At 39.7% G+C, this 10,521-nt stretch overlaps 2 protein-coding genes across 3 annotated transcripts in view; both read left to right on the top strand.

Annotated features, from left to right (window-relative positions):
- Positions 1–125: 125 nt before the first annotated feature.
- LOC103458274 (uncharacterized) overlaps positions 126–10,521 on the top strand; it is a 20,236-nt gene continuing 9,840 nt past the window's right edge. Inside the window, exons 1-9 of the mRNA XM_017302403.1 lie at positions 126–186; positions 306–655; positions 887–902; positions 972–1,274; positions 1,771–2,078; positions 3,290–3,578; positions 4,642–4,911; positions 5,942–6,117; positions 8,004–8,290. Of these exons, the coding sequence (XP_017157892.1) occupies positions 141–186; positions 306–655; positions 887–902; positions 972–1,274; positions 1,771–2,078; positions 3,290–3,578; positions 4,642–4,911; positions 5,942–6,117; positions 8,004–8,290 (2,045 nt within the window). The 5' untranslated portion in view covers positions 126–140. The remainder of the gene's footprint in view (positions 187–305; positions 656–886; positions 903–971; positions 1,275–1,770; positions 2,079–3,289; positions 3,579–4,641; positions 4,912–5,941; positions 6,118–8,003; positions 8,291–10,521) is intronic.
- Positions 803–2,099, top strand: LOC103458228 (immunoglobulin iota chain-like). 2 transcript variants are annotated; one of them, XM_008398883.2, is made up of 3 exons: positions 803–886; positions 972–1,654; positions 1,771–2,099. In XM_008398883.2, the coding sequence occupies exons 2-3, from the start codon at positions 1,606–1,608 to the stop codon at positions 2,097–2,099; spliced, it is 378 nt and encodes a 125-aa protein (XP_008397105.1). In that variant the 5' UTR covers positions 803–886; positions 972–1,605. The 2 variants fall into 2 exon arrangements, with proteins under 2 accessions (XP_008397105.1, XP_017158052.1); XM_017302563.1 differs by lacking the exon at positions 1,771–2,099 and having other exon boundaries at positions 972–1,606.

Below are 10,521 nucleotides of genomic sequence, written 5' to 3'. Positions count from 1 at the left end.
TATTATGAATGTAAAAATGCAAAATCAGAGCAGTTTGACTTTTGGAAAGAGGAGGAGACATGGAGGCTCCTCCCATTTTAGCTTAGTTCTGTGATTTACAACAGAGCTTCAGGGCAAACTGGCCCCAACCAGAACCAGCAATGTTCCTCCTCTGCTGCATAAGCCTGCAGGCCCTACTGGTTTCAGGTAAACTGCTGATTTTGAGGATGAATTTKGACTTTTTCTTSAAAATAACATAAAATTTTCTTTGGTTTGAACTCGTGCTTCCTAGTCATTTCTTGTTTTTCGTTGCCTCTCCCCCACAGGCTCCTCTCTGAGTGAAAAAATCGTCCAAGTTCCTGACCACGCTTTCAAACACCGTGGCGAAACGCTCGCCATCAGCTGTACCCACAGAATTCAGAGCTACGATCAAATCCTCTGGTACAGGCAGACGGACGACCGCGAGCTGCAGCTGCTGGGATACATGTACGGAACCGCTTCATTCCCAGACAAGGACCTGAACGTGACAATAGACGGCGACGCCAACAAAGACAAAACGTGCACCATAACCATTACAGGACTGAGCCCAGACAGCAGCGCGGTTTACTTCTGTGCCGCCCGTTTCCACAGTGCTGCATGTCTCTGCTCCTCAGTGCATAAACCTCCTCACCCTCCCGCGCAGCTGTATCACCTCCTTTGATGAGGCGAGGCCATGTGTCATGACTAATGCGATAATATTCAGGTSTGGTCTAACCACGCCCACCTAGCAGGGKTTTTTTTTTTGCTGTCGCCTCAAAGGAAAAGACGAAGAGCAACTTGTTGAGCTGCTGAGAGCATCACACAATAATAACCAGCAGAATGAGAGTCAAACTCTTGATAATCGCTCTCAACGCTGTGCTGTTTGCAGGTGACCACAGCTTTCGGTACAGAGGTCCACTGTTGATGTTTTAGTTGAATTTTCTGACTGTAATTTGGGACTTCTTCCTCTACAGGAGCTTCTCTCGGCGATCAGGTCCGCCAGACGCCGTTGAACATTGTGGAAAATCGAGGAGAAGCAGCCAGAATCAGCTGCTCCCACAGTATCCAGATGTACAATATGATCCTCTGGTACAAGAGACTAGAGGACAAACAGCTGCAGCTGCTGGGGTATCGATTTTTTGGAGAAACCCTTCTAGAACCTGGAGTGGCTGTGAAGGTGGAAGGGAGTGCAGACAGAGACCAGACCTGCACTTTGATGATTAAGGAGCTGAATGAGAGCAGCAGTGGGGTTTACTTCTGTGCTGCCAGCTACCACAGTGCTGCACAGCCACAGCTCATCAGAACAAAAACCTCACCGTCTGCCGAACCAAGCAATTTATAATTAGGTTATATGTAGGTTCAGTGGTACATGACTATATGGGTTGTGATACAGAACATTTGAGTAAAATGTTTACTTTGCTGCTCAGTTAACGTTTGACAGATTTCCGCCTGGATCGACTCGTTTTCATCAACCTCTCGTTCTTCTCTCTCAAAGGGGAGGAGCTTCTGTGAAGCGACACGTTATTTATCCTCCCAGAAATATTCAGCACATCTCTGTTGGACCACAAAGCGACAGATTCTAAACACTGAATATTTAAAATTAAAACGATGTTGCAAATTCTTATCATACTTCTACTCTCTTCATTGAGAATTCAAGGTAAATTTAGAAGTATTGAATAGATTTTCTTGAATTTAGTCTTTCAATAAAGAAATTTAGTGCAAATTAACTTGATTTTATTTTAAATAAAAGRTTGTTTWTTCTTTTCTCGACAGTTTACTCCCAGGACGTCATCCAGGATCCCACCATCAGTTGGAGGCTGAAGTCCGAATCGACTGAGATGAAATGCAGCCACAAAAAAGACATTTCTCATACCCAGATGTACTGGTACCGACAGCGACCAGGGGAGACCATGACCCTCGTTGTGTACACGGYGTTCGGTGGGCAGCCAGACTACGGCGAGAACCCGCAGAGCAAATACTCAGCAGTCAAAGACGCCATAGAGACCGGAGCTCTGACTGTGAAGGACCTGCAGCCTGATGACAGCGSCGTGTATTTCTGTGCTGTCAGCAAACACAGTGATGTGAGGAAATACAACAGCTGAACAAAAACCAACTGCCAATAAAACAGTTAATCAGAAACCCATGTTTGCATTTTTAAAAGTMTCCACTAGGGGGAGCTGGGAATCAAAAAATGATTTGTGATTCAACGTCTCTAAAGTTTGATCAGTTTCCCTGGAACCACAGGAGCGTCAAACTCGGCTTGTGTTTGAATTTAGCTTCAAGTAGAAACAGAAACTAGTGGTGAAAAAGGCTGGGATGATTTCTCCAGTTATCTATAACATGATCTGATTGCTTTTACTTCAAACAGAATAGCAGCTGTTCGTCCTACTGCTGCTCAGATGATGATGATCACTAAGATGCACATTTGTTTATGGTTTTGCACAATTGATAATGTGATAGCAGCTGGTTAATCCACTCTGCTAGCTAGCCTGCTGCTTTATTGTGGTTGATGCATGTATAGGTGTTGACCAGTCAGTCTTATTCAGTACTGCATTGTTAGCAGGTTTTAGTTTATGGTGATTTTGGCATGATGCAGCCATCACCATGTTTTACCATGGGGATGGTTTGATCAGGATGATGCTGTGGTTAGTTTTCTACCATCCATGMACTTGCGATCTAAAAAGTTCAGTTAGGGTCTCACCTGATCAGATCTTATTCATTTATATTTCATTTTGTCTGCCACATGATATTTATTAACTTTAAGTTGGATGTCCAGTGGCTTTTTTTCATCCTTCAGTATCAATTTCTGTTGTTCCATCATAAATCCCWATTTAAAACATTGAAATTTGCCATTGTAACATGACAAAATGTAAAAACAACAAAACAACAAAAAAAACTCGAGGCATAATATGAACTTTTTGAACAGAAAAGCAGCTGAACCTCAACTGAAACCTTCAGCTTCAGCTGTGTGCGTTGAGGGTTTGTGTTTCTTCGTCACTTCCCTTTCCTCTGCAGGGTTCAGTTAAATCCTCGTCMCTATCAGCAGCCCATTCACTTTCATCGCTGGTTAGATTCCAGCTGCCAAAACCTAAACGCTTTCTGTCTGCCCTGTGGTGGTGGATTTTTAGCAAATGCTTAACTTATAGAGGTAAAATGAATCCCATAATCATCCTTTCTTACTTTGCAGGTAAACAAAAATTATTAMAATGTAGATAAGTTAACATTTCATGCCTTTTTACAATCAAGGACTAAACATTTTCTCGAACTTTTAGGTGTCRGTCTGTGTGTTGAGGTCAATCAGTCTCCCTCTGATCTCATCACACACCCTGGTCATAAAGTTCAGATTTTCTGCACCTATGATAAAACCGACTACAGGGTGACGCTCTGGTATCGGCGCCCAGCTGGAGACACGGCCATGAACCTGCTGGGGTATCTGAGCTACAAAGACGCCACCATGGAGGAGACGTATAAGAAGGACTTCAACATTTCTGGAGATCTGAGTGTGAACACGTTGAAAAACGCCTCCCTTATAATCAGTGCTGCAGAGGAGAAGCACAGTGCTTTCTACTTCTGTGCAGCAAGTAAAGCACAACGACAAAAAAACACCTTTGAACGTTACAAAAACTGTTCAATGGTTTTATCATCCGTGGTTTCCAGTCTTCCATGCACATGCAGGCTGTTTGTGGTCGATATCTGCATGAGGGTGTTTTCAAAGACAWCTGTTTGTTCTTTTTAGTATTTGGTTCTATTTAAATAATCAGGAAGACAACCAGGCAGAGGGCCTCAAGTAATTTGTGTTATGAAAGCTTCTATCCTAGCAGCAATGGCACATCTTCACCATCTCACTCTATGAATGCAGTAAAAAAAAATAGAATGTTAATAATAAAGAAGTGGATRAATTTACAAAATCTTGGGATTGTGTGCATATTACTCAGTCTCACTAGCCTGGAAAGCTATACAAAAAAAAAAAATTATACATCCCAAAAAATAAGATTATTGAGTGCAATTACAGCACTCAACAGCAGAGGGATTTCAAAGACCTGTTTTTGATTTTTATCTGGTGCATAGCTCTATTGAATGTTTTACMACCCTGTCACAGACAAACATCTGTTACTTTTGTTATCAGAGATGCAAAGTTTTCCATCTGTCAATCTAGACAGCTAACTAGTTAATTATCTGTCKACCTACAGAGAAAATAGCTAGCTAGTTAATTATCTATCTAGTTATCTAGCTAATTATCTATAGACTGCTAGCCTGGTATGTCTGTCCATCTGTCTGTCAAAATGTTTTTTTAAATGAAATTCTTTTATCAATTTCTTTATTTATAAGTTCTTTTTGTCATTTTATTGCTTGCCGATGCTTGATGGTCTTCACTTCTCGCTGCTGATAGGAGGTGGTGAATGTCAAGAAGCAGCTTCTCGCCTTTTACCACGTGACTGATATCATTTCCTCATTTGTCTGCTTGTGTTTTTGTGTTCACCATACTCATCGCCTTCATCATTATCACTCCAACAAAATCTCCATCAAAATAACGAAATGATTGCCATTTTAATTTTCTGTGGCCTTACAGGTAATTTCAATTATTTGTTCAGCTACATGCGTTTATTTAGCTGTTTTAACAGGTTTTATTTCTTGTTTTTGCAGGTTTTTCTCTGGGGATTGACATCCACCAGTTTCCCTCGAATATCGTCAGGAACACCAGTGACGATGTTCAGCTTTTCTGCGCTCACAAGCAGTCGTCGTATAGAGTGATACTCTGGTACCAGAAGACTCCTGGAGACCAGGCTCTGAACCTCATCGGATACGGATACGGACAGATCAGCAATGACAGCGTGGAGGAAAAGTTCAGGAAACATTTTAGGTTAGGTGGAGATTTAGCGGCACCCGAGAAGAACCTCTCTCTTTCCATCGTCGGTCTGAAAGCCGAACACACGGCGACTTACTTCTGTGCTGCAAGGGAAGCACACTGCGCCAAACATCCAGCAGCCCTGAACAAAAACCTCCAACCTACGGCCTCAAGTTATCTCCTCTCTGGATCTAGACAGAGCCCAGCAGCCATCACTRTCGAGACAAGATGACGAGTTCAGCACATTTCAGCAACAACGCAGTTCAAAGTGCTTCATATCAAACATTCAATTATGAAACGAGCAAWAAACCTTAAATTTTGACAAATGCAATTATTCAAATCATCACACCAATACAYATCAAATATATTGATCAATGTTTCACTTAACGCTAATCAAAGGCAGCGCTGATGGTTTTTAGCCTTTATTTAAAGGAACTCAGTGTTTCGGCTGTTTTCCGGTTTTCTAAAAGTTTGTTCCAGATTTGTGGTGCATAGAAGCTGAATGCTGATTCTCCATGTTTGGTTCTGGTTCTGGGAAAGCACAGGAGAACCAGAAGACCTGAGAGGTCTGGAAGGTCTTAMAGTCTGCAGGGAGCCAGTGTACGGACAGTAGAACTGGGCTGATGTGCTCCATCTTCCTGGTTTTAGTGAAATCCCAAACAGCAGCGTTCTGCATCACCTGCAGCTGTCTGATCAAAGTGATTYAAAGCTTTATATTCCACATGTAAAAAAAAAAAWAAAGATAAAAATAAAAAATKTTCATAGCATGTGAGTTTAGCACGAGGTTTCATGTAATTGGARATTTTGTGAATGAATACTTCACATCCTGTAGCGACAGGTGATCATGTGACTTCCTGGTTTGCTGGTYTTCAGAGACATTGTTTCATCGCCTCCTCCATTCAACTGAAGCCAGATCATCGCCGACATGTTTGTGACCGTCTTTTATCTGTCACTTTTGATGCACTCAGGTAGATTTCTGAAAAATGTGCAAACAGCAAGAATAGCTGAGATCCAATCATTTATTTTGCCTAAAAGTTTGTTTATGTTGGTTTGTCTGTGAATGAAACGCTCTGTAACGTTACTTTTCACATCCTGCAGGTTTCTCTATTGTAGTTCTTCAGTCTCGACATCAAATCTCTTCCCCCGGAGACAATGTGACATTTGAGTGCAGGTTGGGAACAGGCTACAGCATGGGCAGCCAAACCATGCTCTGGTACCGGCAGAGGAGCCACGGGGCCCAAATGGAGTTCCTCCTCAAAGAATACGAAGAAACTGTTGGACGTTACCGGTCTTGGATCGAACCGTCGCAAAATCTGTTCTGTCTTCAAATCCCAAAGTTGTTTCCGARCGACAGCAGCACCTACTACTGTGCCGCTAGTCACAGTGATGCATGCAGATCAGACAGTCATACAAATAACGAGGCCGTCTGTGGTACGCAGGCAGGAAGGAGCCGTGGCTTGTCTGACTATCAGAGAAAGTGTCATAAAAATTATACATTTTACATGAATGGAAGTTGAACTGCAGTTCCACATGGATTTTAGATATTTATATAAACAGGAAGAAGGCTTTTTGTTGTTGTTATAAAAGAATAAGTCATCTGGGGGCAGAGTTGTGATACATTCTTATTAAAATGAGGGTAGTTCTAAAATCAGTGTAATTCTCATGACATTTTTGTAGTCAAGWCCACCAAACCCGAGACCAAGTCAAGATCCGGACCAGAGCTCCGGGCTACATGACAATAAAATGTGAAATATGATCAGAATTACTTAAATTGATCTGAGAGATCCACATTCCAATAAAAACACCCAAATACTAAACACAGTAAATTTAACCAATATTATTATCGACTCAAACTCGTCTATGTTCTGCTTTGCTTCCACCTCAGAGCCACAATCTGCTCAGTTTGGACACGGCGCAATTAAACACTGCCGTTTGATAGCCAATAGGAATACAGAGACCTGTTGAGGAAAGCTATTCCCATGGAAACGGACTTAAATACCAAATTATTCAGCTCCCATCAGTCACCTATAGTCTTGTAGTATTGATGAGTCTTATGGCTCTTTGGAAGAAATTTACAAGGTTCTGTTCACTTCAAAAKATCCAGTTCTGAAAATATACATCTTTGACAGAACAAGCCATTTTAATCCCAAATATAGATTTCTAGTTGTTTTTGTGGTTGAAGTTTGCAAAAAAGTTGAATCATCTGTAATTAAAGCAAAAAAAAAATGTAAAAAATAAATACAGTATATATTCTTTCACATAAAAATTATGTACTTATAGGCCTCCTGTCATGACCAGTTTTATTGTGATAAAAAAATATTGTTCTTCTCAAACCATTTTCAAGTAATATGATGGTAATGTTATTACTTGAAAATGTAAGAAAAACRCAAGAAAACTTTCTCAAAGATCAATAAACTTTAAATTCTAATGAACATTTAACACCAATGCAGTGTTTTACAGTGTTGTGCGTATTGATAAAATTTTAATGCCATCTGCAACATAGTAGCAAAATAAAAAAGGAAAATGTAACAAATAGTGGAAAAAAGTGAACCTGAGTTATATATAACCAGGGAATGTGAGACTACTAGCACAAATTGCCTGGACCTCTGTTCAATTAGGTCAGTGGATATTTTTTGCAATTATTTATTTCATGTTAAATGTTTTAATTTGTAGAGATCATTTTTAATTTTACATTAAAGTCATATTGTAACATCTTTGTAAAAAAAAAAAAGGTATTTCATGATTATTGATTTCTAAAAGAAATAAAAAGGGGGTGAATATTTTTTATTGGCGCTGCGCAGCTTTCATTTTGTCTGATTAACTTTTTAACAGAACCTCMCTTCAAAAATCTCAGTACTGTCTCTTTAAGACGGCCTCTAGGAGACAGCAGCTACAGAGAAACTCATTCAGATCTGTAAGAAGAAAGGAGGAGGGTCAGATCATCTTCTGTTGCCTTTTTATTTCACACGTTAAACCAGCAAATTTAGTCCAGAAATGAATTTGGCTTTTATTGCAGTTTTATTCTTGCTTGGTAAGAAAACCACTCTAGGAGAAAGGAACCATATTTGCTTTTTTTATTTTTTTATTTTAAAAAAACAACACTTGATCGTGTTTTTTGCTTTGTTTTYTAGATTTCTCTGTTTCTGCTGTGAACTTCCAGCAGCTTCCATCTGTGTTCGTCAAAGTCGGCGATCAGAGCGTCACGCTCTGGTGCGACCARGACAATAATCAGAATTACTACATGTTCTGGTACAGACACCCAGCAGGCAGTGGGAAAATGGAGCTGGTCGCATATTCAGTAGGTAAAGACGCCGCGGCCATTGAAGCTCCTTTCAGCAAGACCAAATACACCTTGACCCGTCCAGAAGTGCTCAGATCGTCCCTGCAGATCCACTCTCCTGAGGCTGCAGACTCTGCTGTGTACTACTGTGCTTCCAGTCTAGCACAGTGCTTCAGGCTGCCTGAGCCGCCTAACAACAACCTCAGGAGGAGGAAACAATGAGACCAGGGAGGGAAACACTGAAAAACTTCAATATGAGACTGTGACACGAGGTATGTTTTGAAGCAAAGTAAACTTTTAGAAACTCAGGATTAGGTATGGGTGTCGCACTCTTTTGTGGTGGGATGGTCAACATCCTCACTTTTCATAAAGTTTTGCTCAAAACCYGCTTTCCTTTGTGTCAGTGGTATGAGTGTGCGCCGAAACTGATGTGAGTGAATATATATCTTTATAAACAGACAATAATTTGAGGTGTTGAGTGTTTATATCTTTATACTGGATCGCTAAATTCACATCTGTTTATATTCACACAAGACTGCTCCCTGGAACCAGCCTGTAGGGAAAAGTTTCACATTTAAACAGTATTGGCGTTAACGCTGAGTCAGCTGTWGTTGTCACGCCCGGCCACTAGATGACACTGTGACTGTAGCATGTCATCGAARGCTTTGCTTCCACCTCATTATAAACAGTAACCCGGCTCCATCTCCTATGAAGGAAACGCTCATCTTACACATACCTCATCAGAAACTGTGTTAAGATGAACAAGTTAAGCAGCACAAAGCCATCTGCCATTGTACATGCGTAGAATGAACTCTACAGCTGTGTGTGTGCACCTTCACACCTAAACTCCGATGTGCCTCCTCATATATGGAACACCAACAAGGACAAAAAGGTGTGAAATTTCATGTGTCTTTCATACGCAAAGTACATTACTAACTAGAAAGCAACTGCAATGGAAGTGACAGTTTTCATCCAATCAGCATATTCCTTAGATKAAAAAGAACCAATCACAGCCAACAAGTCAAAGTATTCCAGGAAATGAGAGTAATTACACATCTATAGGGGTGGGATGCCCAAGGTGGGTGATCTTGTTTCATTCCACGAATGTAGGGAATTCACAATTAATTCCTGATTTTTTACATATCAAAGCTTCTTAAAGCATATTTATTTAGGTACAAGACAAAATGKTTGTTTAATTACCAAAGTTGAAAAAAATAAAAACAGGATTTAAACAGCAACTGTTGWAGACCCTGTTCATATTTTTTTTAAAACAACCATGATTTACAGATTCATTTTCTACCAAAAAAAAGCTACTTTATTAAAATATTGTCTATTTAGAATATTAAATGTATTTAAATTGTCTATTTATTCATTTAATGCATAATAACAACAACAACAATTGTCTTAAGTAATAAATGTGGCTCTCCTCTCAATTTGACATTTTTGGCCCTAATAGAAAAAACGTTGGACACCCCTGCAGTAGGATTTAATAAAACAAGAAAACATATTAATTCGGTATTGTAGCCTAAAGAAATTTAGATGAGTTTTTAAAACACTGCATTTCAGGTAACTTATCTACATGTGTTGAACTACTACATGATGTGATCCTTCACCACAAACCCTTCCCAGTCAACTCATGTTCCTGCACTTTTGAAAAGTTCACTACATCACTGGGATCACAGGGTGAAACCTCCCTCTGTCTTATTTACTCAAAGCTGATCAGGGAGCAGCTGGCAGCAGAGTTCAGTTTTCCCACTCTGTAATATGACCCTGAATCACTCCTCATGTCTGCCTCATGTTTTTCCTTAATCCTGTATTCCCATTGAGATTAGGAAATTTAARTTACAATTCTCATCTTATACTGACCTCTACTGGCCATGTGTGAAAAATACAACTTTAACTTCCAACTATTATACAATGAGTTAGATTTTCAACATGTACAGAAAAATGGATTCTATCATGACAACTAATCTTAAAATAAAATTATGGYAACAAAGTAACAATTAACAAATTTTAAGAACTTCAACCTTCAGTAAATGGGATGGGATAATCTGTTGCTATGACAACTGTCCACTCTACAAATAAGGTCTTTACAGAAGAATGGCAATAAAATAAAAAACGCATAGAAAGTTTTGTATTAATTTTGTCACAAGTTATTTATCATGGAGGACAAATAGAGGAAGGATATGCCTTGGTCTTAAGAGACCAAAATTTCACTTCAAATCATACATACAAAATGTTACATGTGGCACCGCACAACTATCTGTGACGAATGACAGAGGTTTCAGAAAATCAGTTATAAATAAAGATGATACTTTACCAAATGCAAGTCAAGTTTACTTTAGAAAAGGAACAAAGTCCACAGTTTCAGGTAAGTTGAACTTCTCACATGTTCAGT

This window comes from Poecilia reticulata, linkage group LG22 (genome assembly GCF_000633615.1).
Source record: "Poecilia reticulata strain Guanapo linkage group LG22, Guppy_female_1.0+MT, whole genome shotgun sequence".
In the NCBI taxonomy this organism is placed as follows: domain Eukaryota; kingdom Metazoa; phylum Chordata; class Actinopteri; order Cyprinodontiformes; family Poeciliidae; genus Poecilia; species Poecilia reticulata.
Note: the sequence above shows the minus strand (reverse complement) of the source record. Positions and strands in the feature narration are given on the sequence as shown.

Bases quoted from the DNA above. Each gene is read 5' to 3' on its own strand.
- LOC103458228 (XM_017302563.1), top strand. From the start codon at position 838: ATGAGAGTCAAACTCTTGATAATCGCTCTCAACGCTGTGCTGTTTGCA. The intron at 887-971 runs GTGACCACAGCT...CTTCCTCTACAG, and splicing joins CAACGCTGTGCTGTTTGCAG to GAGCTTCTCTCGGCGATCAG.